Genomic DNA, 26,890 nt, shown 5'->3' on the forward strand with positions numbered 1-26,890 from the left:
CAGGGACAGCACGGGGTTAGATCCAGAGTAAAGCTTCCTCTACACTGTCCCCCCATCCAACACTCCCAGGACAGGGACAGCACGGGGTTAGATACAGAGTAAAGCTCTCTCTACACTGTCCCCCCATCAAACACTCCCAGGGACAGGGACAGCACGGGGTTAGATACAGAGTAAAGCTCCCTCTACACTGTCCCCCCCCACATCAAACACTCCCAGGACAGGGACAGCATTGGGTTAGATACAGAGTAAAGCTCCCTCTACACTGTCCCCCCCATCAAACACTCCCAGGGACAGGGACAGCACGTGGTCAGATACAGAGTAAAGCTTCCTCTACACTGTCCCCCATCAAACACTCCCAGGGACAGGGACACCACGGTGTTAGATACAGAGTAAAGCTCCCTCTACACTGTCACCCCCATCAAACACTCCCAGGACAGGGACAGCACGGGGTTAGATACAGAGTAAAGCTCCCTCTACACTGTCCCCCACCAAACACTCCCAGGGACAGGGACTGCACGGGGTTAGATACAGAGTAAAGCTCCCTCTACACTGTCCCCATGAACCATCCACTCCCTCCCTCCCTATCCCGTCAGGAATCCTGTCTGTTTCCATACCGTCCCCTCTGATCCTTCCAAACCCCAACAACTCTCAGCCCAATGCCCTCAACCTCTCCCCATCAGAGAGTCCCCCCCTCACCCCCAGAACCAGCTGAGGGAGCTCCTCGGACGGTCCCCAATGCCCCTCGATTCCCTTCGGTCATCAGGAAAGAATCCCCGCGGGATTCCCGGGAAAGACAAACTGGGAGAGAAACACCGAGAAAGAGAAGCAGGAGCAGGGACCGAGAGGAATAGAAAGAGGGATAAACTCAGAGAGAGGGGAAGAGAGAGAGAGAGAGGGGGAGAGACAGAGAGAGAGGGAGGGAGGGAGGGAGGGGGAGAGAGGGAGGGAGGGAGGGGGAGAGAGAGAGGGAGGGAGGGGGAGAGAGAGAGGGAGGGAGGGGGAGAGAGAGAGAGAGGGAGAGGGAGGGAAGGGGAGAGAGAGGGAGGGAGGGAAGGGGAGAGAGAGGGAGGGAAGGGGAGAGAGAGAGGGAGGGAGGGGGGAGAGAGAGAGGGAGGGAGGGGGAGAGAGAGAGGGAGGGAGGGGGAGAGAGAGAGAGAGGGAGAGGGAGGGAAGGGGAGAGAGCGGGAGGGAGGGAAGGGGAGAGAGAGGGAGGGAAGGGGAGAGAGAGAGGGAGGGAGGGAGGGAAGGGGAGAGAAAGGGAGGGAAGGGGAGAGAGAGAGGGAGGGAGGGGGAGAGAGAGAGGGAGGGAGGGGGAGAGAGAGAGAGAGGGGAGAGGGAGGGAAGGGGAGAGAGAGGGAGGGAGGGAAGGGGAGAGAGAGGGAGGGAAGGGGAGAGAGAGAGGGAGGGAGGGAAGGGGAGAGAGAGGGAGGGAAGGGGAGAGAGAGAGGGAGGGAGGGGGAGAGAGAGAGGGAGGGAGGGGGAGAGAGAGAGGGAGGGAGGGGGAGAGAGAGAGAGGGAGGAGGGGAGAGAGAGAGAGGGAGAGGGAAGGGGAGGGGGAGCGGGAGGGGGAGGGGGAGGGAGAGGGAGAGGGAGAGGCAGAGGGGAGAGAGGGAGAGGGGGAGAGAGAGAGAGGGAGGGGGAGAGAAAGGGAGGGGGAGGGGGAGGAAGAGGGGGAGGGAGGGAGAGGGAGATGGATTGGGAAGGAGGGAAGACACTCCGAGGGAGTCTGGGGGGAGTTCAGACGGAGAGAGTCGGGGGGGGGGTCAATCCGGGAGTCGGGGGGGGGGGGTCAGACCGAGGGAGTCGGGGGGGTCAGTACAAGGGAGTCGGCGGGGGGGAAAACACTCCGAGGGAGTCGGGGGGTCAATCCGAGGGAGTTGGGGGGGTCACTCCGAGGGAGTCGGGGGGGGACACTCTGAGGGAGTCGGGGGGGGACACTCTGAGGGAGTCGGGGGGGGGGGGTCAGTCCGATGGAGCCGGGGTGGGGGGGGTCAGACAGAGGGAGTCGGGGGGGTCAGTCCGAGGGAGTCGGGGGGGTCAGACAGAGGGAGTCTGGGAGGGGGGGTCAGACCGAGGGAGTCGGGGGGGGGAGTCAGTCCGAGGGGGTCGGGGAGGGGAGATGGAGTGGAGACACTCAGGGAGTCGGGGTGGTGAGGGGAGGGGGGGGGGGAAACACCGAGGGAGTACCGGAGGGAGTCACTCACGGAGCTGAATCCTCCGACAGATGCACCTCGTGTTTGGGAACGTGAGAGCGGGGAGCACAGACGAGGCAATGAGATCCCGGAGAGGGATCGCGGTTATCGCCATATTCTTCAAGGTAATCACCGGGGGGAGAGCAATACCGCACTAACCGGAGTCAGAGAGAGAGAGAGATACCGCACTAACCGGGGTCAGAGAGAGAGATACCGCACTAACCGGGGTCAGAGAGAGAGATACCGCACTAACCGGGGTCAGAGAGAGAGATACCGCACTAACCGGGGTCAGTGAGAGAGAGATACCGCACTCACCTGGGTCAGTGAGAGCAATACCGCACTAACCGGGGTCAGTGAGAGAGATACCGCACTAACCGGGGTCAGAGAGAGAGAGAGATACCGCACTCACCGGGGTCAGAGAGAGAGATACCGCACTCACCGGGGTCAGAGAGAGAGACACCGCACTAACCGGGGTCAGAGAGAGAGATACCGCACTCACCGGGGTCAGTGAGAGAGATACCGCACTCACCGGGGTCAGAGAGAGAGAGATACCGCACTCACCGGGGTCAGAGAGAGAGATACCGCACTCACCGGGGTCAGAGAGAGAGAGATACCGCACTCACCGGGGTCAGAGAGAGAGATACCGCACAAACCGGGGTCAGAGAGAGAGAGATACCGCACTCACCGGGGTCAGAGAGAGAGAGATACCGCACTAACCGGGGTCAGAGAGAGAGAGATACCGCACTCACCGGGGTCAGAGAGAGAGATACCGCACACACCGGGGTCAGAGAGAGAGACACCGCACTAACCGGGGTCAGAGAGAGAGATACCGCACTCACCGGGGTCAGTGAGAGAGATACCGCACTCACCGGGGTCAGAGAGAGAGAGATACCGCACTCACTGGGGTCAGAGAGAGAGAGATACCGCACTCACCGGGGTCAGAGAGAGAGATACCGCACTCACCGGGGTCAGAGAGAGAGAGATACCGCACTCACCGGGGTCAGAGAGAGAGATACCGCACTAACCGGGGTCAGAGAAAGAGAGATACCGCACTCACCGGGGTCAGAGAGAGAGATACCGCACTAACCGGGGTCAGAGAGAGAGAGATACCGCACTCACCGGGGTCAGAGAGAGAGATACCGCACTCACCGGGGTCAGAGAGAGAGATACGGCACTAACTGGGGTCAGAGAGAGAGATACGGCACGAACCGGGTTCAGAGAGAGAGATACCGCACTCACCGGGGTCAGAGAGAGAGAGATACCGCACTCACCGGGTTCAGAGAGAGAGATACCGCACTCACCGGGGTCAGAGAGAGAGAGATACCGCACTCACCGGGGTCAGAGAGAGAGAGATACCGCACTCACCGGGGTCAGAGAGAGAGATACCGCAATAACCGGGGTCAGTGAGAGGGAGAGATACCGCACTAACCGGGGTCAGTGAGAGAGAGATACCGCACTAACCGGGGTCAGTGAGAGAGAGAGCGATACCGCACTTACCGGGGTCAGTGAGAGAGAGAGAGATACCGCACTAACCGGGGTCAGTGAGAGAGATTCCGCACTAACTGGGGTCAGTGAGAGAGATACCGCACTAACCGGGGTCAGTGAGAGAGAGAGATACCGCACTAACCGGGGTCAGTGAGAGAGATACCGTACTAACCGGGGTCAGAGAGAGAGATACCGCACTAACCGGGGTCAGTGAGAGAGAGAGATACCGCACTAAGCGGGGTCAGTGAGAGAGATACCGCACTAACCGGGGTCAGTGAGAGAGAGAGATACCGCACTAACCGGGGTCAGTGAGAGAGATACCGCACTCACCGGGGTCAGAGAGAGAGAGAGAGAGAGATAACGCACTCACCGGGGTCAGAGAGAGAGAGAGAGAGAGAGATAACGCACTCACCGGGGTCAGAGAGAGAGAGAGAGAGAGAGATAACGCACTCACCGGGGTCAGAGAGAGAGAGAGAGAGAGATACCGCACTAACCGGGGTCAGTGAGAGAGAGAGATACCGCACTAACTGGGGTCAGTGAGAGAGAGAGATACCGCACTAACCGGGGTCAGTGAGAGAGAGAGAGAGAGATACCGCACTCACCGGGGTCAGAGAGAGAGAGAGAGAGAGATACCGCACTCACCGGGGTCAGAGAGAGAGAGAGATACCGCACTCACCGGGGTCAGAGAGAGAGAGAGATACCGCACTCACCGGGGTCAGAGAGAGAGAGATACCGCACTAACCTGGGTCAGAGAGAGAGAGATACCGCACTCACCTGGGTCAGAGAGAGAGAGATACCGCACTAACCGGGGTCAGTGAGAGAGAGAGAGAGAGATACCGCACTCACCGGGGTCAGAGAGAGAGATACCGCACTCACCGGGGTCAGAGAGAGAGAGAGAGATACCGCACTCACCGGGGACAGAGAGAGAGAGACACCGCACTAACCGGGGTCAGAGAGAGAGATACCGCACTAACCGGGGTCAGAGAGAGAGATACCGCACTAACCGGGGTCTGTGAGAGAGAGATACCACACTAACCGGGGTCAGAGAGAGAGATACCGCACTAACCGGGGTCAGTGAGAGTGAGAGATACCGCACTAACCGGGGTCAGTGAGAGCGAGAGAGATACCGCACTAACCGGGGTCAGTGAGAGAGATACCGCACTAACCGGGGTCAGTGAGAGAGATACCGCACTAACCAGGTTCAGTGAGAGTGAGAGATACCGCACTAACCAGGGTCAGTGAGAGAGAGAGAGTTACCGCACTAACCGGGATCAGTGAGAGAGAAACCGCACTAACCGGGGTCAGTGAGAGAGATACCGCACTAACCGGGGTCAGAGAGAGAGAGATACCGCACTAACCGGTATCAGTGAGAGAGATACCGCACTAACCGGGATCAGTGAGAGAGATACCGCACTCACCGGGGTTAGAGAGAGAGAGATACCGCACTAACCGGGATCAGTGAGAGAGATACCGCACTAACCGGGATCAGTGAGAGAGATACCGCACTCACCGGGGTTAGAGAGAGAGAGATACCGCACTAACCAGGGTCAGTGAGAGAGAGAGAGATACCGCACTACCCGGGGTCAGTGAGAGAGAGAGATACCGAACTAACCGGGGTCAGAGAGAGAAAGAGATACCGCACTAACCGGGGTCAGTGTGAGAGATACCGCACTAACCGGGGTCAGTGAGAGAGATACCGCACTAACCGGGGTCAGTGAGAGAGAGAGAGACAACGCACTAACCAGGGTCAGAGAGAGACAGAGATACCCCCCTACCGGGGTCAGAGAGAGAGAGAGATACCGCACTAACCGGGGTCAGTGTGAGAGATACCGCACTCACCGGGGTCAGTGAGAGTGATACCGCACTAACCAGGGTCAGTGAGAGAGAGAGATACCGCACTAACCGGGGTAAGAGAGAGAGAGAGATACCGCACTAACCGGGGTCAGTGAGAGAGATACCGCACTAACCGGGGTCAGTGAGAGAGACACCGCAGTAACCGGGGTCAGTGTGAGAGACACCGCACTAACCGGGGTCAGTGTGAGAGACACCGCACTAACCGGGGTCAGTGTGAGAGACACCGCACTAACCGGGGTCAGTGAGAGAGATACCGCACTAACCGGGGTCAGTGAGAGAGACAGATACCGCACTAACCGGGGTCAGTGAGAGAGACACCGCACTAACCGGGGTCAGAGAGAGAGAGAGAGATACCGCACTAACCGGGGTCAGTGAGAGAGAGAGATACCGCACTAACCGGGGTCAGTGAGAGAGAGATACCGCACTAACCGGGGTCAGTGAGAGAGATACCGCACTAACCGGGGTCAGTCAGAGAGATACCGCACTAACCGGGGTCAGTGAGAGAGAGAGAGATACCGCACTAACCGGGGTCAGTGAGAGAGAGAGATACCGCACTAACTGGGGTCAGTGAGAGAGAGAGATACCGCACTAACCGGGTTCAGTGAGAGAGATACCGCACTAACCGGGGTCAGTGTGAGAGAGAGATACCGCACGAACCGGGGTCAGAGACAGAGAGAGATACCGCACTAACAGGGGTCAGTGTGAGAGATACCGCACTAGCCGGGGTCAGTGAGAGAGATACCGCACTAACCGGGATCAGTGAGGGAGAGAGAGAAACCGCACTAACCGGGGTCAGTGAGAGAGATACCGCACTAACCGGGGTCAGTGTGAGAGACACCGCACTAACCGGGGTCAGTGAGAGAGAGAGATACCGCACTAACCGGGGTCAGTGAGAGAGATACCGCACTAACCGGGGTCAGAGAGAGATACCGCACTAACCGGGGTCAGTGAGAGAGAGAGATACCGCACTAACCGGGGTCAGTGAGAGAGCGAGACACCGCACTAACCGGAGTCAGTGAGAGAGATACCGCACTAACCGGGGTCAGAGAGAGAGAGAGATACCGCACTAACCAGGATCAGTGAGAGAGAGAGAGATACCGCATTAACCAGGGTCAGTGAGAGAGAGAGAGAGATACCGCACTAACTGGGATCATTGAGAGAGAAACCGCACTAACCGGGGTCAGAGAGAGAGAGATACCGCACTAACTGGGATCAGTGAGAGAGATACCGCACTCACCGGGGTCAGAGAGAGAGAGAGATACCGCACTAACCGGGGTCAGTGAGAGAGAGAGAGATACCGCACTAACCGGGATCAGTGAGAGAGAGAGAGATACCGCACTAACCGGGATCAGTGAGAGAGAGAGATACCGCACTAACCGGGGTCAGAGAGAGAGTGAGATACCGCATTAACCGGGATCAGTGAGAGAGAGAGATACCGCACTAACCAGGGTCAGTGAGAGAGAGAGAGATACCGCACTAACCGGGGTCAGTGAGAGAGATACCGCACTAACCGGGGTCAGTGAGAGAGATACCGCACTAACCGGGATCAGTGAGAGAGAGAGAGATACCGCACTAACCGGGATCAGTGAGAGAGAGAGATACCGCACTAACCAGGGTCAGTGAGAGAGAGAGATACCGCACTAACCGGGATCAGTGAGAGAGAGAGAGATACGCACTAACCGGGATCAGTGAGAGAGAGAGATACCGCACTAACCAGGGTCAGTGAGAGAGAGAGATACCGCACTAACCGGGGTCAGAGAGAGAGAGAGATACCGCATTAACCGGGATCAGTGAGAGAGAGAGATACCGCACTAACCAGGGTCAGTGAGAGAGAGAGATACCGCACTAACCGGGGTCAGTGAGAGAGATACCGCACTAACCGGGGTCAGAGAGAGATACCGCAGTAACCGGGGTCAGTGAGAGAGATACCGCACTAACCGGGGTCAGAGAGAGAGAGATACCACACTAACCGGGGTCAGTGAGAGAGATACCGCACTAACCAGGGTCAGAGAGAGATACCGCACTAACCGGAATCAGTGAGCGAGATACCGCACCAACCGGGATCATTGAGAGAGAAACCGCACTAACCGGGGTCAGAGAGAGAGAGATACCGCACTAACTGGGATCAGTGAGAGAGATACCGCACTCACCGGGGTCAGAGAGAGAGAGAGATACCGCATTAACCGGGATCAGTGAGAGAGAGAGAAACCGCACTAACCGGGGTCAGAGAGAGAGAGAGATACCGCACTAACTGGGGTCAGTGTGAGAGATACCGCACTAACCGGGGTCAGTGAGAGAGATACCACATTAACCGGGGTCAGAGAGAGAGATACCGCACTAACCGGGGTCAGAGAGAAAGATACCGCACTAACCGGGGTCAGAGAGAGAGAGAGATACCGCATTAACCGGGATCAGTGAGAGAGAGAGATACCGCACTAACCAGGGTCAGTGAGAGAGAGAGATACCGCACTAACCGGGGTCAGAGAGAGAGAGAGATACCGCACTAACTGGGGTCAGTGTGAGAGATACCGCACTAACCGGGGTCAGTGAGAGAGATACCGCATTAACCGGGGTCAGAGAGAGAGATACCGCACTAACCGGGGTCAGAGAGAGAGAGATACCACACTAACCGGGGTCAGTGAGAGAGATACCGCACTCACCGGGGTCAGAGAGAGAGAGAGATACCGCACTAACCGGGGTCAGTGAGAGAGATACCGCACTAACCGGGGTCAGCGAGAGAGATACCGCACTAACCGGGATCAGTGAGAGAGAGAGAGATACCGCACTAACCGGGATCAGTGAGAGAGAGAGATACCGCACTAACCAGGGTCAGTGAGAGAGAGAGATACCGCACTAACTGGGATCAGTGAGAGAGAGAGAGATACCGCACTAACCGGGATCAGTGAGAGAGAGAGATACCGCACTAACCAGGGTCAGTGAGAGAGAGAGATACCGCACTAACCGGGGTCAGAGAGAGAGAGAGATACCGCATTAACCGGGATCAGTGAGAGAGAGAGATACCGCACTAAGCAGGGTCAGTGAGAGAGAGAGATACCGCACTAACCGGGGTCAGTGAGAGAGATACCGCACTAACCGGGGTCAGAGAGAGATACCGCACTAACCGGGGTCAGTGAGAGAGATACCGCACTAACCGGGGTCAGAGAGAGAGAGATACCACACTAACCGGGGTCAGTGAGAGAGATACCGCACTAACCGGGGTCAGAGAGAGATACCGCACTAACCGGAATCAGAGAGCGAGATACCGCACTAACCGGGATCATTGAGAGAGAAACCGCACTAACCGGGGTCAGAGAGAGAGAGATACCGCACTAACTGGGATCAGTGAGAGAGATACCGCACTCACCGGGGTCAGAGAGAGAGAGAGATACCGCACTAACCGGGGTCAGTGAGAGAGAGAGAGATACCGCACTAACCGGGATCAGTGAGAGAGAGAGAGATACCGCACTAACCGGGATCAGTGAGAGAGAGAGATACCGCACTAACCGGGGTCAGAGAGAGAGTGAGATACCGCATTAACCGGGATCAGTGAGAGAGAGAGATACCGCACTAACCAGGGTCAGTGAGAGAGAGAGAGATACCGCACTAACCAGGGTCAGTGAGAGAGATACCGCACTAACCGGGGTCAGTGAGAGAGATACAGCACTAACCGGGATCAGTGAGAGAGAGAGAGATACCGCACTAACCGGGATCAGTGAGAGAGAGAGATACCGCACTAACCAGGGTCAGTGAGAGAGAGAGATACCGCACTAACCGGGATCAGTGAGAGAGAGAGAGATACGCACTAACCGGGATCAGTGAGAGAGAGAGATACCGCACTAACCAGGGTCAGTGAGAGAGAGAGATACCGCACTAACCGGGGTCAGAGAGAGAGAGAGATACCGCATTAACCGGGATCAGTGAGAGAGAGAGATACCGCACTAACCAGGGTCAGTGAGAGAGAGAGATACCGCACTAACCGGGGTCAGTGAGAGAGATACCGCACTAACCGGGGTCAGAGAGAGATACCGCAGTAACCGGGGTCAGTGAGAGAGATACCGCACTAACCGGGGTCAGAGAGAGAGAGATACCACACTAACCGGGGTCAGTGAGAGAGATACCGCACTAACCAGGGTCAGAGAGAGATACCGCACTAACCGGAATCAGTGAGCGAGATACCGCACCAACCGGGATCATTGAGAGAGAAACCGCACTAACCGGGGTCAGAGAGAGAGAGATACCGCACTAACTGGGATCAGTGAGAGAGATACCGCACTCACCGGGGTCAGAGAGAGAGAGAGATACCGCACTAACCGGGGTCAGTGAGAGAGTGAGATACCGCATTAACCGGGATCAGTGAGAGAGAGAGATACCGCACTAACCAGGGTCAGTGAGAGAGAGAGAGATACCGCACTAACCGGGATCAGTGAGAGAGAGAGAGATACCGCACTAACCGGGGTCAGTGAGAGAGAGAGATACCGCACTAACCGGGGTCAGAGAGAGAGAGAGATACCGCATTAACCGGGATCAGTGAGAGAGAGAGAAACCGCACTAACCGGGGTCAGAGAGAGAGAGAGATACCGCACTAACTGGGGTCAGTGTGAGAGATACCGCACTAACCGGGGTCAGTGAGAGAGATACCACATTAACCGGGGTCAGAGAGAGAGATACCGCACTAACCGGGGTCAGAGAGAAAGATACCGCACTAACCGGGGTCAGAGAGAGAGAGAGATACCGCATTAACCGGGATCAGTGAGAGAGAGAGATACCGCACTAACCAGGGTCAGTGAGAGAGAGAGATACCGCACTAACCGGGGTCAGAGAGAGAGAGAGATACCGCACTAACTGGGGTCAGTGTGAGAGATACCGCACTAACCGGGGTCAGTGAGAGAGATACCGCATTAACCGGGGTCAGAGAGAGAGATACCGCACTAACCGGGGTCAGAGAGAGAGAGATACCACACTAACCGGGGTCAGTGAGAGAGATACCGCACTAACCGGGGTCAGAGAGAGAGAGATACCGCACTAACCGGGGTCAGTGAGAGAGAGAGATACCGCACTAACCGGGGTCAGAGAGAGAGAGAGAGATACCGCACTAACCAGGGTCAGTGAGAGAGAGAGAGATACAGCACTAACCGGGATCAGTGAGAGAGATACCGCACTAACCGGGGTCAGAGAGAGAGAGAGATACCGCACTAACCGGGATCAGTGAGAGAGATACCGCACTAACCGGGGTCAGTGAGAGAGAGAGAGAGATACCGCACTAACCGGGGTCAGTGAGAGAGAGAGATACCGCACTAACTGGGATCAGTGAGAGTGAAACCGCACTAACCGGGGTTAGAGAGAGAGAGATACCGCACTAACCGGGGTCAGTGAGAGAGATACCGCACTAACCGGGGTCAGTGAGAGAGAGAGATACCGCACTAACCGGGGTCAGTGAGAGAGATACCGCACTAACCGGGGTCAGAGAGAGAGAGAGAGATACCGCACTAACCGGGGTCAGTGAGAGAGAGAGATACCGCACTAACCGGGGTCAGTGAGAGAGAGATACCGCACTAACCGGGGTCAGAGAGAGAGAGAGAGATACCGCACTAACCGGGGTCAGTGAGAGAGAGAGATACCGCACTAACCGGGGTCAGTGAGAGAGAGATACCGCACTAACCGGGGTCAGTGAGAGAGAGATACCGCACTAACCGGGGTCAGTCAGAGAGATACCGCACGAACCGGGGTCAGTGGGAGAGAGAGAGATACCGCACTAACCGGGGTCAGTGAGAGAGACAGATACCGCACTAACTGGGGTAGTGAGAGAGAGAGATACCGCACTAACCGGGGTCAGTGAGAGAGATACCGCACTAACCGGGGTCAGTGAGAGAGAGATACCGCACTAACCGGGGTCAGTGAGAGAGATACCGCACTAACCGGGGTCAGTGAGAGAGAGAGAGACACCGCACTAACCAGGGTCAGTGAGAGAGAGAGATACCGCACTCACCGGGGTCAGAGAGAGAGATACCGCACTAACCGGGGTCAGAGAGAGAGAGATACCGCACTAACCGGGGTCAGTGAGAGAGATACCGCACTAACCAGGGTCATTGAGAGAGATACCGCACTAACCGGGGTCAGTCAGAGAGATACCGCACGAACCGGGGTCAGTGGGAGAGAGAGAGATACCGCACTAACCGGGGTCAGTGAGAGAGAGAGATACCGCACTAACTGGGGTAGTGAGAGAGAGAGATACCGCACTAACCGGGGTCAGTGAGAGAGATACCGCACTAACCGGGGTCAGTGAGAGAGAGATACCGCACTAACCGGGGTCAGTGAGAGAGATACCGCACTAACCAGGGTCAGAGAGAGAGATACCGCACTAACCGGGGTCAGTGAGAGAGAAAGATACCGCACTAACCTGGGTCAGTGAGAGAGAGAGATACCGCACTAACCGGGGTCAGTGAGAGAGATACCGCACTAACCGGGGTCAGTGAGAGAGCGAGATACCGCACTAACCGGGATCAGTGAGAGAGATACCGCACTAACCGGGGTCAGAGAGAGAGATACCGCACTCACCGGGGTCAGAGAGAGAGATACCGCACTCACCGGGGTTAGAGAGAGAGAGAGATACCGCACTATCCGGGGTCAGTGAGAGAGCGATACCGCACTAACCGGGGTCAGTGAGAGAGAGAGATACCGCAATAACCGGGATCAGTGAGAGAGAGAGATACCGCACTAACCGGGATCAGTGAGAGAGAGAGATACCGCACTAACCGGGATCAGTGAGAGAGATACCGCACTAACCGGGATCAGTGAGAGAGATACCTCACTAACCAGGGTCAGAGTGAGAGATACCGCACTAACTGGGATCAGTGAGAGAGATACCGCACTCACCGGGGTCAGAGAGAGAGAGAGATACCGCACTAACCGGGGTCAGTGAGAGAGAGAGAGATACCGCACTAACCGGGATCAGTGAGAGAGAGAGAGATACCGCACTAACCGGGATCAGTGAGAGAGAGAGATACCGCACTAACCGGGGTCAGAGAGAGAGAGATACCACACTAACCGGGGTCAGTGAGAGAGATACCGCACTAACCGGGGTCAGAGAGAGATACCGCACTAACCGGAATCAGTGAGCGAGATACCGCACTAACCGGGATCATTGAGAGAGAAACCGCACTAACCGGGGTCAGAGAGAGAGAGATACCGCACTAACTGGGATCAGTGAGAGAGATACCGCACTCACCGGGGTCAGAGAGAGAGAGAGAGATACCGCACTAACCGGGATCAGTGAGAGAGAGAGAGATACCGCACTAACCGGGATCAGTGAGAGAGAGAGATACCGCACTAACCGGGGTCAGAGAGAGAGTGAGATACCGCATTAACCGGGATCAGTGAGAGAGAGAGATACCGCACTAACCAGGGTCAGTGAGAGAGAGAGAGATACCGCACTAACCGGGATCAGTGAGAGAGAGAGAGATACCGCACTAACCGGGGTCAGTGAGAGAGAGAGATACCGCACTAACCGGGGTCAGAGAGAGAGAGAGATACCGCATTAACCGGGATCAGTGAGAGAGAGAGATACTGCACTAACCAGGGTCAGTGAGAGAGAGAGATACCGCACTAACCGGGGTCAGAGAGAGAGAGAGATACCGCACTAACTGGGGTCAGTGTGAGAGATACCGCACTAACCGGGGTCAGTGAGAGAGATACCGCACTAACCGGGGTCAGAGAGAGAGAGATACCACACTAACCGGGGTCAGTGAGAGAGATACCGCACTAACCGGGGTCAGAGAGAGAGAGATACCGCACTAACCGGGGTCAGTGAGAGAGAGAGATACCGCACTAACCGGGGTCAGAGAGAGAGAGAGAGATACCGCACTAACCAGGGTCAGTGAGAGAGAGAGAGATACAGCACTAACCGGGATCAGTGAGAGAGATACCGCACTAACCGGGGTCAGAGAGAGAGAGAGATACCGCACTAACCGGGATCAGTGAGAGAGATACCGCACTAACCGGGGTCAGTGAGAGAGAGAGAGAGATACCGCACTAACCGGGGTCAGTGAGAGAGAGAGATACCGCACTAACCGGGATCAGTGAGAGTGAAACCGCACTAACCGGGGTTAGAGAGAGAGAGATACCGCACTAACCGGGGTCAGTGAGAGAGATACCGCACTAACCGGGGTCAGTGAGAGAGAGAGAGACACCGCACTAACCAGGGTCAGTGAGAGAGAGAGATACCGCACTCACCGGGGTCAGAGAGAGAGATACCGCACTAACCGGGGTCAGAGAGAGAGAGATACCGCACTAACCGGGGTCAGTGAGAGAGATACCGCACTAACCGGGGTCAGAGAGAGAGAGAGAGAGACACCGCACTAACCGGGGTCAGTGAGAGAGATACCGCACTCACCGGGGTCAGAGAGAGAGAGATACCGCACTAACCGGGGTCAGTGAGAGAGATACCGCACTAACCGGGGTCAGTGACAGAGATACTGCACTCACCGGGGTCAGTGTGAGAGATACCGCACTCACCGGGGTCAGTGAGAGAGATAGTGCACTAACCGGGGTCAGTGTGAGAGATACCGCACTCACCGGGGTCAGTGACAGAGATACTGCTCTCACCGGGGTCAGTGAGAGAGATACCGCACTAACCGGGGTCAGTGACAGAGATACCGCACTCACCGGGGTCAGTGAGAGAGAGAAATACCGCACTCACCGGGGTCAGTGAGAGAGAGAGATACCGCACTAACCGGGGTCAGTGAGAGAGAGAGATACCGCAATAACCGAGGTCAGTGAGAGAGAGAGATACCGCACTAACCGAGGTCAGTGAGAGAGAGAGAGATACCGCACTAACCAGGGTCAGAGAGAGAGAGATACCGCACTCACCGGGGTCAGTGAGAGAGATACCGCACTAACTGAGGTCAGTGAGAGAGAGAGAGAGATACCGCACTAACCGAGGTCAGTGAGAGAGATACCGCACTAACCGGGGTTAGTGAGAGAGAGAGATACCGCACTCACCGGGGTCAGTGAGAGAGAGAAATACCGCACTCACCGGGGTCAGTGAGAGAGAGAGATACCGCACTAACCGGGGTCAGTGAGAGAGAGAGATACCGCACTAACCGAGGTCAGTGAGAGAGAGAGATACCGCACTAACCGAGGTCAGTGAGAGAGAGAGAGATACCGCACTAACCAGGGTCAGTGAGAGAGAGATACCGCACTAACCGGGGTCAGAGAGAGAGATATACCGCACTAACCGGGGTCAGAGAGAGAGAGAGAGATACCGCACTAACCGGGGTCAGTGAGAGAGATACCGCATTAACCGGGGTCAGTGAGAGAGACACCGCACTAACCGGGGTCAGTGAGAGAGAGAGAGATACCGCACTAACCGGGGTCAGTGAGAGAGATACCGCACTAACCGGGGTCAGAGAGAGAGAGAGAGAGATACCGCACTAACCGGGATCAGAGAGAGAGAGAGAGAAACCGCACTAACTGGGGTCAGTGAGAGAGAGAGAGATACCGCACTCACCGGGGTCAGAGAGAGAGAGATACCGCACTAACCGGGGTCAGAGAGAGAGAGAGAAATACCGCACTAACCGGGGTCAGTGAGAGAGAGAGATACCGCACTCACCGGGGTCAGAGAGAGAGAGAGATACCGCACTAACCGGGGTCACTGAGCGAGAGAGATACCGCACAAACCGGGGTTAGTGAGAGAGATACCGCACTAACCGGGGTCAGTGAGAGAGATTCCGCACTAACCGAGGTTAGTGAGAGAGATACCGCACTAACCGAGGTTAGTGAGAGAGATACCGCACTAACTGGGGTCAGTGAGAGAGATACCGCACTAACTGGGGTCAGTGAGAGAGATACCGCACTAACCGGGGTCAGTGAGAGAGATACCGCACTAACCGGGGTGTGACTGTTCTCCCCTTCACTTTGTTCCAGGTCACATCCACGTCGAATCCTGCCCTCGATCCAATTGTAAAAACGCTCCCTCATGTGCGATTTAAGGGTAGGTCACTGTGCCATATGCTACAATCCCACACTGACCCATATCCCTCAATCCCACACGACCAATATCAGTCAGTCCCACACTGACCATAAATCCCTCACTCCCACACTGACCCATATCCCAGAATCCCACCCTGACCCATATCCCTCAATCCCACACGACCAATATCAGTCAGTCCCACACTGACCATAAATCCCTCAATCCCACACTGACCCATATCCCACAGTCCCACACTGACCCATATACCACAGTCCCACACTGACCCATATACCACAGTCCCACACTGACCCATATCCCACAGTCCCACACTGACCCATATCCCTCAATCCCACACTGACCCATATCCCTCAATCCCACACTGACCCATATCCCTCAATCCTACACTGACCCATATCCCTCAATCCTACACTGACCCATATAACTCAGTCCCATATTCACCCATATCCCTCAGTCCCACACAGACCCATACCCCACAATCCTATACTGACCCACATCCCTCAATACCACACTGGCCAATATCCCACAATCCCACACTGACCCATATCCCTCATTCCCACACTCACCCATCTCCCTCAGTACCACACTGATTCATATCCCCAGTCGCACACCGACCCATATCCCCCAGTCCCACATTGACCCATATCCCACAATCCCACATTGACCCAAATCCCACAATCCCATACTGACCCATATCCCTCAAACCCACACTGACCCATATCCCCCAGTCCCGCACTGACCCAAATCCCTCACTCCCACACTGACCCATATCCCTCACTCCCACACTGACCCAAATCCCTCACTCCCACACTGACCCATATCCCTCACTCCCACACTGACCCATATCCCCCAGTCCCACACTGACCCAAATCCCTCACTCCCACACTGACCCATATCCCTCACTCCCACACTGACCCATATCCCTCAAACCCACACTGACCCATATCCCTCACTCCCACATTGACCCATATCCCACAATCCCACATTGACCCAAATCCCTCACTCCCACACTGACCCATATCCCTCAAACCCACACTGACTCATATCCCCCAGTCCCGCACTGACCCAAGTCCCTCACTCCCACACTGACCCATATCCCTCACTCCCACACTGACCCAAATCCCTCACTCCCACACTGACCCATATCCCTCACTCCCACACTGACCCAAATCCCTCACTCCCACACTGACCCAAATCCCTCACTCCCACACTAACCCATATCCCTCAAACCCACACTGACCCAAATCCCTCACTCCCACACTGACCCATATCCCACAATCCCACACTGACCCATATCCCTCAATCCCACACTGACCCATATCCCACAATTCCACACTGACCCATATCCCACAATTCCACACTGACGCCTATCCCTCAGTCCCACACTGACCCATATCCCACAATCCCACACTGACCCATATCCCACAATCCCACACTGACCCAGATCCCTCAGTCCCACACTGACCCATATCCCTCAGTCCCACACTGACCCATATCCCTCAGTCCCACACTCACCCATATCCCTCAGTCCCACACTCACCCATATCCCTCAGTCCCACACTCACCCATATCCCTCAGTCCCACACTCACCCATATCCCTCAGTCCCACACTCACCCATATCCCTCAGTCCCACACTCACCCATATCCCTCAGTCCCACACTCACCCATATCCCCCAGTCTCACACTGACCAATATCCCTCAATCCCACACTGACCATTATCCCTCAATCCCACAGTGACCCATATCCCACAATCCCACAGTGACCCATATCCCCAGTCCCACACTGATCCATATCCCCCAGTCCGAGAATGACCCATATTCCACAATCCCACACTCACCCATATCCCTCAGACCCACACTGACCCATATCCCAGAATCCCACACTGACCCATATCCCTCAATCCCACATCCCAGAATCCCACACTGACCCATATCCCTCAATCCCACATCCCAGAATCCCATACTGACCCATATCCCTCAATCCCACACTGACCCATATCCCTCTGTCCCACCCTGACCCATATTCCCATGACCCACACTGACCCAAATCCCTCACTCCCACACTGACCCATATCCCTCAAACCCACACTGACCCATATCCCCCAGTCCCACATTGACCCATATCCCCCAGTCCCACATTGACCCATATCCCACAATCCCACATTGACCCAAATCCCTCACTCCCACACTGACCCATATCCCTCAAACCCACACTGACTCATATCCCCCAGTCCCGCACTGACCCAAATCCCTCACTCCCACACTGACCCATATCCCTCACTCCCACACTGACCCATATCCCTCACTCCCACACTGACCCATATCCCTCACTCCCACACTGACCCATATCCCTCACTCCCACACTGACCCAAATCCCTCACTCCCACACTGACCCATATCCCTCAAACCCACACTGACCCAAATCCCTCACTCCCACACTGACCCATATCCCACACTCCCACACTGACCCATATCCCTCACTCCCACACTGACCCAAATCCCTCACTCCCACACTGACCCATATCCCACAATCCCACACTGACCCATATCCCTCAATCCCACACTGACCCATATCCCACAATTCCACACTGACGCCTATCCCTCAGTCCCACACTGACCCATATCCCACAATCCCACACTGACCCATATCCCTCAGTCCCACACTGACCCATATCCCACAATCCCACACTGACCCAGATCCCTCAGTCCCACACTGACCCAGATCCCTCAGTCCCACACTCACCCATATCCCTCAGTCCCACACTCACCCATATCCCTCAGTCCCACACTCACCCATATCCCTCAGTCCCACATCCCAGAATCCCACACTGACCCATATCCCTTAATCCCACACTGACCCATATCCCTCAATGCCACATCCCAGAATCCCATACTGACCCATATCCCTCAATCCCACACTGACCCATATCCCTCTGTCCCACCCTGACCCATATTCCCATGACCCACACTGACCCAAATCCCTCACTCCCACACTGACCCATATCCCTCAAACCCACACTGACCCATATCCCCCAGTCTCACATTGACCCATATCCCCCAGTCCCACATTGACCCATATCCCACAATCCCACATTGACCCAAATCCCTCACTCCCACACTGACCCATATCCCTCACTCCCACACTGACCCATATCCCTCAAACCCACTGACTCATATCCCCCAGTCCCGCACTGACCCAAATCCCTCACTCCCACACTGACCCATATCCCTCACTCCCACACTGACCCATATCCCTCACTCCCACACTGACCCAAATCCCTCACTCCCACACTGACCCATATCCCTCACTCCCACACTGACCCAAATCCCTCACTCCCACACTGACCCAAATCCCTCACTCCCACACTGACCCATATCCCTCAAACCCACACTGACCCAAATCCCTCACTCCCACACTGACCCATATCCCACAATCCCACACTGACCCATATCCCTCAATCCCACACTGACCCATATCCCACAATTCCACACTGACGCCTATCCCTCAGTCCCACACTGACCCATATCCCACAATCCCACACTGACCCATATCCCTCAGTCCCACACTGACCCATATCCCACAATCCCACACTGACCCAGATCCCTCAGTCCCACACTGACCCAGATCCCTCAGTCCCACACTGACCCAGATCCCTCAGTCCCACACTGACCCAGATCCCTCAGTCCCACACTCACCCATATCCCTCAGTCCCACACTCACCCATATCCCTCAGTCCCACACTCACCCATATCCCTCAGTCCCACACTCACCCATATCCCTCAGTCCCACACTCACCCATATCCCTCAGTCCCACACTCACCCATATCCCTCAGTCCCACACTCACCCATATCCCTCAGTCCCACACTCACCCATATCCCTCAGTCCCACACTCACCCATATCCCCCAGTCTCACACTGACCAATATCCCTCAATCCCACACTGACCATTATCCCTCAATCCCACAGTGACCCATATCCCACAATCCCACAGTGACCCATATCCCCAGTCCCACACTGATCCATATCCCCCAGTCCGACAATGACCCATATTCCACAATCCCACACTCACCCATATCCCTCAGACCCACACTGATCCATATCCCAGAATCCCACACTGACCCATATCCCAGAATCCCACACTGACCCATATCCCTCAATCCCACATCCCACAATCCCATACTGACCCATATCCCTCAATCCCACACTGACCCATATCCCTCTGTCCCACCCTGACCCATATTCCCATGGCCCACACTGACCCATATCCCTCAATCCCACACTGACCCATATCCCACAATCCCACACTGACCCATATCCCACAATCCCACACTGACGCCTATCCCTCACCCCCACACTGACCCATCTTCCTCACTCCCACACTCACCCATATCCCTCAATCTGACACTGACCCATATCCCTCAGTCCCACACTGACCCATATCCCTCAGTCCGTCAATGACACATATCCCTCAGTCCGACAATGACCCATATCCCTAAACCCCACACTGACCCGTATCCCACAATCCCACACTGACCGATATCCCTCAATCCCACACTGACCCATATCCCTCAATCCCACACTGACCCATATCCCTCACTCCCACACTGACCCATACCCCTCACTCCCACACTGACCCATATCCCTCATTCTCACACTGACGCCTATCCCTCAATCCCTCACTGACCCATATCCCTCATTCCCACACTGACCCATAACTCTCAATCCCACTATCAACCATACCCCAGACTGACGCATATCCCTCAATCCCACACTGACCAATATCCCAGAATCCCACAAACCCACACTGACCCATATCCCTCAATCCCACACTGACACATATCCCTCACTCCCACACTGACCCATATCCCTCAATCCCACACTGACCCATATCCCTCAATCCCACACTGACCCATATCCCTCAATCCCACACTGACCCATATCCCTCAACCCCACACTGTCACATATCCCTCAATCCCACACTGACCCATATCCCTCAATCCCACACTGACCCATATCCCTCAATCCCACACTGACCCATATCCCTCAATCCCACACTGTCACATATCCCTCAATCCCACACTCACCCATATCCCTCAATCCCACACTCACCCATATCCCTCAATCCCACACTGTCACATATCCCTCACTCCCACACTGACCCATATCCCTCACTCCACACTGACCCATATCCCTCAATCCCACACTGTCACATATCCCTCAATCCCACACTGACCCATATCCCTCAATCCCACACTGACCCGTATCCCTCAATCCCACACTCACCCGTATCCCTCAATCCCACACTGTCACATATCCCTCAATCCCACAATGACCCATATCCCTCAGTCCGACAACGACCCATATCCCTAACCCCACACTGACCTGTATCCCTCAATCCCACACTGTCACATATCCCTCACTCCACACTGATCCATATCCCTCACTCCACACTGACCCATACACCTCACTCCCACACTGACCCATATCCCTCATTCTCACACTGGCCCATATCTCATAATCCCACACTGACCAATATCCCTCAATCCCTCACTGACCCATATCCCTAACTCCCAACTGAACCATAACCCTCAATCCCACAATCAACCATACCCCAGACTGACGCATATCCCTCAATCCCACACTGACCAATATCCCAGAATCCCACACTGACCCATATCCCACAAACCCACACTGACCCATATCCCTCACTCCACACTGACCCATATCCCTCAATCCCACACTGACCCATATCCCTCACTCCCACACTGACCCATATCCCTCACTCCCACACTGACCCAAATCCCTCACTCCCACACTGACCCATATCCCTCACTCCCACACTGACCCATATCCCTCACTCCCACACTGACCCATATCCCTCAATCCCACACTGTCAGATATCCCTCAATCCCACACTGACCCATATCCCTCACTCCCACACTGACCCATATCTCTCAATCCCACACTGACCCATACCCCTCAATCCCACACTGTCAGATATCCCTCAATCCCACACTGACCCATATCCCTCACTCCCACACTGACCCATATCCCACAATCCCACACTGACCCATATCCCTCACTCCCACACTGACCCATATCCCTCAATCCCACACTGACCCATATCCCTCAATCCCACACTGACCCATATCCCTCAATCCCACACTGTCAGATATCCCTCAATCCCACACTGACCCATATCCCTCACTCCCACACTGACCCATATCTCTCAATCCCACACTGACCCATATTCCTCACTCCCACCTTCGGCCAGTCTCCCGGAGCCTTTTAAAGCGAGGATTCGGAGTTAATTCCGTATTTCTGTTTCTCGCCCCCCCCACCCCAAGGGCAGAGACGGACTGTTGCCTTAAACCTGGATAAGATCATTCCTTGGAAACTCTGTCCGTTCTATCGGTATGAGGGATCCCTCACAACCCCGCCCTGTACGGAGAATGTCATCTGGACAGTGATCGAACGGCCCAGCTCGATGAGTGTCTCACAGGTACAGGACCATCAGCAGGACTGTGTACCCACACTCACAACCGGCCCACAGCACTGACCCTCCGACAGGGCCCACACCCTCAGCACTGACCCTCCGACAGTGCCCACTCCCTCAGCACTGACCCTCCGACAGGGCCCACTCCCTCAGCACTGACCCTCCGACAGGGCCCACTCCCTCATCACTGACCCTCTGACAGTGCCCTCTCCCTCAGCACTGACCCTCCGACAGGGCCCACTCCCTCAGCACTGACCCTCCGACAGGGCCCACACCCTCAGCACTGACCCTCCGACAGTGCCCACTCCCACAGCACTGACCCTCCGACAGGGCCCACTCCCTCAGCACTGACCCCCCGACAGTGCCCACTCCCTCAGCACTGACCCACCGACAGGGCCCACTCCCTCAGCACTGACCCTCCGACAGGGCCCACTCCCTCAGCACTGACCCTCCGACAGGGCCCACTCCCTCAGCACTGACCCTCCGACAGGGCCCACTCCCTCAGCACTGACCCTCCGACAGTGCGGCACTCCCTCAACACTGACCCTCCGACAGTGCGGCACTCCCTCAACAATGACCCTCCGACAGTGCCCACTCCCTCAGCACTGACCCTCCGACAGTGCCCACTCCCTCAGCACTGACCCTTCGACAGTGCCCACTCCCTCAGCACTGACCCTTCGACAGTGCCCACTCCCTCCGCACTGACCCTCCTACAGTGCCCACTCCCTCAGCACTGACCCTCCTACAGTGCCCACTCCCTCAGCACTGACCCTCCGACAGTGTGTCACTCCCTCAGCACTGACCCTCCGACAGTGCCCACTCCCTCAGCACTGACCCTCCGACAGGGCCCACTCCCTCAGCACTGACCCTCCGACAGTGCCCACTCCCTCAGCACTGACCCTCTGACAGTGCCCACTCCCTCAGCACTGACCCTCTGACAGTGCCCACTCCCTCAGCACTGACCCTCTGACAGAGCCCACTCCCCCAGCACTGACCCTCCGACAGTGCGGCACTCCCTCAGCACTGACCCTCCGACAGTGCGGCACTCCCTCAGCACTGACCGTCCGACAGTGCCCACTCCCTCAGCACTGACCCTCGGACAGTGCCCACTCCCTCAGCACTGACCCTCCTACAGTGCCGACTCCCTCAGCACTGGCCCTCCGACAGGGCCCACTCCCTCAGCACTGATCCTCCGACAGTGCCCACTCCCTCAGCACTGACCCTCCGACAGTGCCCACTCCCTCAGCACTGACCCTCCGACAGTGCGGCACTCCCTCAGCACTGACCCTCCGACAGTGCGGCACTCCCTCGACACTGACCCTCCGACAGTGCCCACTCCCTCAGCACTGACCCTCCGACAGTGCGGCACTCCCTCAGCACTGACCCTCCGACAGTGCCCACTCCCTCAGCACTGACCCTCCGACAGTGCCCACTCCCTCAGCACTGACCCTTCGACAGTGCCCACTCCCTCAGCACTGACCCTTCGACAGTGCCCACTCCCTCAGCACTGACCCTTCGACAGTGCCCACTCCCTCAGCACTGACCCTTCGACAGTGCCCACTCCCTCCGCACTGACCCTCCTACAGTGTCCACTCCCTCAACACTGACCCTCCTACAGTGCCCACTCCCTCAGCACTGACCCTCCGACAGTGTGTCACTCCCTCAGCACTGACCCTCCGACAGTGCCCACTCCCTCAGCACTGACCCTCCGACAGGGCCCACTCCCCCAGCACTGACCCTCCGACAGTGCCCACTCCCTCAGCACTGACCCTCCGACAGTGCGGCACTCCCTCAACACTGACCCTCCGACAGTGCGGCACTCCCTCAGCACTGACCCTCCGACAGTGCAGCACTCGCTCAGCACTGACCCTCCAAGAGTGCGGCACTCCCTCAGGACTGACCCTCCGACAGTGCCCACTCCCACAGCACTGACCCTCCGACAGTGCCCACTCCCTCAGCACTGACCCTCCGACAGTGCCCACTCCCACAGCACTGACCCTCCGACAGGGCCCACTCCCTCAGCACTGACCCCCCGACAGTGCCCACTCCCTCAGCACTGACCCTCCGACAGGGCCCACTCCCTCAGCACTGACCCTCCGACAGGGCCCACTCCCTCAGCACTGACCCTCCGACAGGGCCCACTCCCTCAGCACTGACCCTCCGACAGGGCCCACTCCCTCAGCACTGACCCTCCGACAGGGCACACTCCCTCAGCACTGACCCTCCGACAGTGCCCACTCCCTCAGCACTGACCCTCCGACAGTGCGGCACTCCCTCAACACTGACCCTCCGACAGTGTGGCACTCCCTCAACACTGACCCTCCGACAGTGCCCACTCCCTCAGCACTGACCCTCCGACAGTGCCCACTCCCTCAGCACTGACCCTCCGACAGGGCCCACTCCCTCAGCACTGACCCTCCGACAGTGCCCACTCCCTCAGCACTGACCCTCTGACAGTGCCCACTCCCTCAGCACTGACCCTCTGACAGAGCCCACTCCCCCAGCACTGACCCTGCGACAGTGCGGCACTCCCTCAACACTGACCCTCCGACAGTGCGGCACTCCCTCAGCACTGACCGTCCGACAGTGCCCACTCCCTCAGCACTGACCCTCGGACAGTGCCCACTCCCTCAGCACTGACCCTCCTACAGTGCCGACTCCCTCAGCACTGGCCCTCCGACAGGGCCCACTCCCTCAGCACTGATCCTCCGACAGTGCCCACTCCCTCAGCACTGACCCTCGGACAGTGCCCACTCCCTCAGCACTGACCCTCCGACAGTGCCCACTCCCTCAGCACTGACCCTTCGACAGTGCCCACTCCCTCAGCACTGACCCTTCGACAGTGCCCACTCCCTCAGCACTGACCCTTCGACAGTGCCCACTCCCTCCGCACTGACCCTCCTACAGTGTCCACTCCCTCAGCACTGACCCTCCTACAGTGCCCACTCCCTCAGCACTGACCCTCCGACAGTGTGTCACTCCCTCAGCACTGACCCTCCGACAGTGCCCACTCCCTCAGCACTGACCCTCCGACAGGGCCCACTCCCCCAGCACTGACCCTCCGACAGTGCCCACTCCCTCAGCACTGGCCCTCCGACAGTGCGGCACTCCCTCAACACTGACCCTCCAACAGTGCGGCACTCCCTCAGCACTGACCCTCCGACAGTGCAGCACTCGCTCAGCACTGACCCTCCAAGAGTGCGGCACTCCCTCAGGACTGACCCTCCGACAGTGCCCACTCCCTCAGCACTGACCCTCTGACAGGGCACACTCCCTCAGCACTGACCCTCTGACACTGCGGCACTCCCTCAGCACTGACCCTCCGACAGTGCGGCACTCCCTCAGCACTGACCCTCCGACAGTGCCCACTCCCTCAGCACTGACCCTCCGACAGTGCGAAACGCCCTCAGCACTGACCCTCCGACAGTGCGGCACTCCCTCAGCACTGACCCTCCGACAGTGTCCACTCCCTCAGAACTGACCAACCGACAGTGCAGCACTCCCTCAGCACTGACCCTCCGACAGTGTCCACTCCCTCAGCACTGACCCTCCGACAGTGTCCACTCCCTCAGCACTGACCCTCCGACACTGCGGCACTCCCTCAGCACTGACCCTCCGACACTGCGGCACTCCCTCAGCACTGACCCTCCGACAGTGCCCACTCCCTCAGCACTGACCCTCCGACAGTGCGAAACGCCCTCAGCACTGACCCTCCGACAGTGCGGCACTCCCTCAGCACTGACCCTCGTTCAGTGCCCACTCCCTCAGCACTGACCCTCTGACAGGGCCCACTCCCTCAGCACTGACCCTCCGACAGCGCCCTCTCCCTCAGCACTGACCCTCTGACAGCGCCCTCTCCCTCAGCACTGACCCTCCGACAGTGCCCTCTCCCTCAGCACTGACCCTCCGACAGGGCCGACTCCCTCAGCACTGACCCTCCGACAGTGCTCACTCCCTCAGCACTGACCCTCCGACAGTGCCCACTCCCTCAGCACTGACCCTCCGAATGCTCTGTAACGATTGTTCCTGTCTGTTCCCTGTTTGACAGTACAAGGTGTTTGTGAAATCCCTGAGTTGGGACTATAACACGTTCCGGCCGGTGCAGCCCTTGAACCGGCGCAAGGTGACCTACTGCAAGGGCTGACCTCTGAGGCTGCACTCTGACCCTCCGACCCCCTCTCAGCATGACCTGGCTGACGGATGTATTGACGCGGCGTTGCAACCGACTGCTCAATAACCCCCACCTTCGGAAAAGATGACCACGCCTCGTAATCCGCGGGCGGGTGAGGGGACAGAGATCTCCGAAATCCCACGATTTGACGGGAGATAACATCAGTTTGTTCGTGAACAGGCAAAGGGACCATTAAACGACAAATCCTGACCACTCTTGAGTCTCCTCTGTGTTTCGTGTTTGTTATCCCCGTCCAGCTGGTGAACAATGTCCTGTTCCAATAAAACCCCCGTGTGAAGGGGTCAGCAACTTCATTCCAAACCCAGCCAGACGCTGCCACCTCCCGTGCAGCCCTCCTCTCGGATAGAGATCTCCCTGGGCCGGCTTCCAGCAGTTACTGGGATTCATACGGCAGTCTCTCTCTCTCTCTCTCTTTCTCTTGTTCCCTCTCTCTCACCCCCTTCCCCCCCCTCTCTCTCTCATTCCCGCCATCTCACCCGAATTCCCTCTCCCTCTCTCTCTCTCTCTCACACACACATCCCCCATTCCCCCCTCTCTCTCACCCCCATTCCCCCCCTCCACTCTCACACCCCCATTCCCCTCCCTCTCTCTCCTCACCCCCACATCCCCCCCCCTCTCTCCCTCCCACCCCCATTCCCCCCTCTCACTCCCACCCCCATTCCCCCTCTCTCTCCCACCCCCATT

The 26,890-nt window shown here is 57.0% G+C and overlaps 1 protein-coding gene across 1 annotated transcript; it reads left to right on the plus strand.

The window, feature by feature from the left end:
• The first annotated feature begins 2,228 nt into the window (after nt 1–2,228).
• On the plus strand, nt 2,229–26,398 carry LOC140468438 (carbonic anhydrase 14-like). The gene is made up of 4 exons (XM_072564534.1): nt 2,229–2,317; nt 15,453–15,519; nt 21,866–22,020; nt 26,063–26,398. Exons 1-4 carry the CDS (start codon nt 2,273–2,275, stop codon nt 26,156–26,158), a joined length of 363 nt encoding a protein of 120 aa, XP_072420635.1. The 5' UTR covers nt 2,229–2,272; the 3' UTR covers nt 26,159–26,398.
• The last annotated feature ends 492 nt before the right edge of the window (nt 26,399–26,890 follow it).

Source organism: Chiloscyllium punctatum, chromosome 47, assembly GCF_047496795.1.
Source record: "Chiloscyllium punctatum isolate Juve2018m chromosome 47, sChiPun1.3, whole genome shotgun sequence".
Taxonomy (NCBI): Eukaryota; Metazoa; Chordata; class Chondrichthyes; order Orectolobiformes; family Hemiscylliidae; genus Chiloscyllium; species Chiloscyllium punctatum.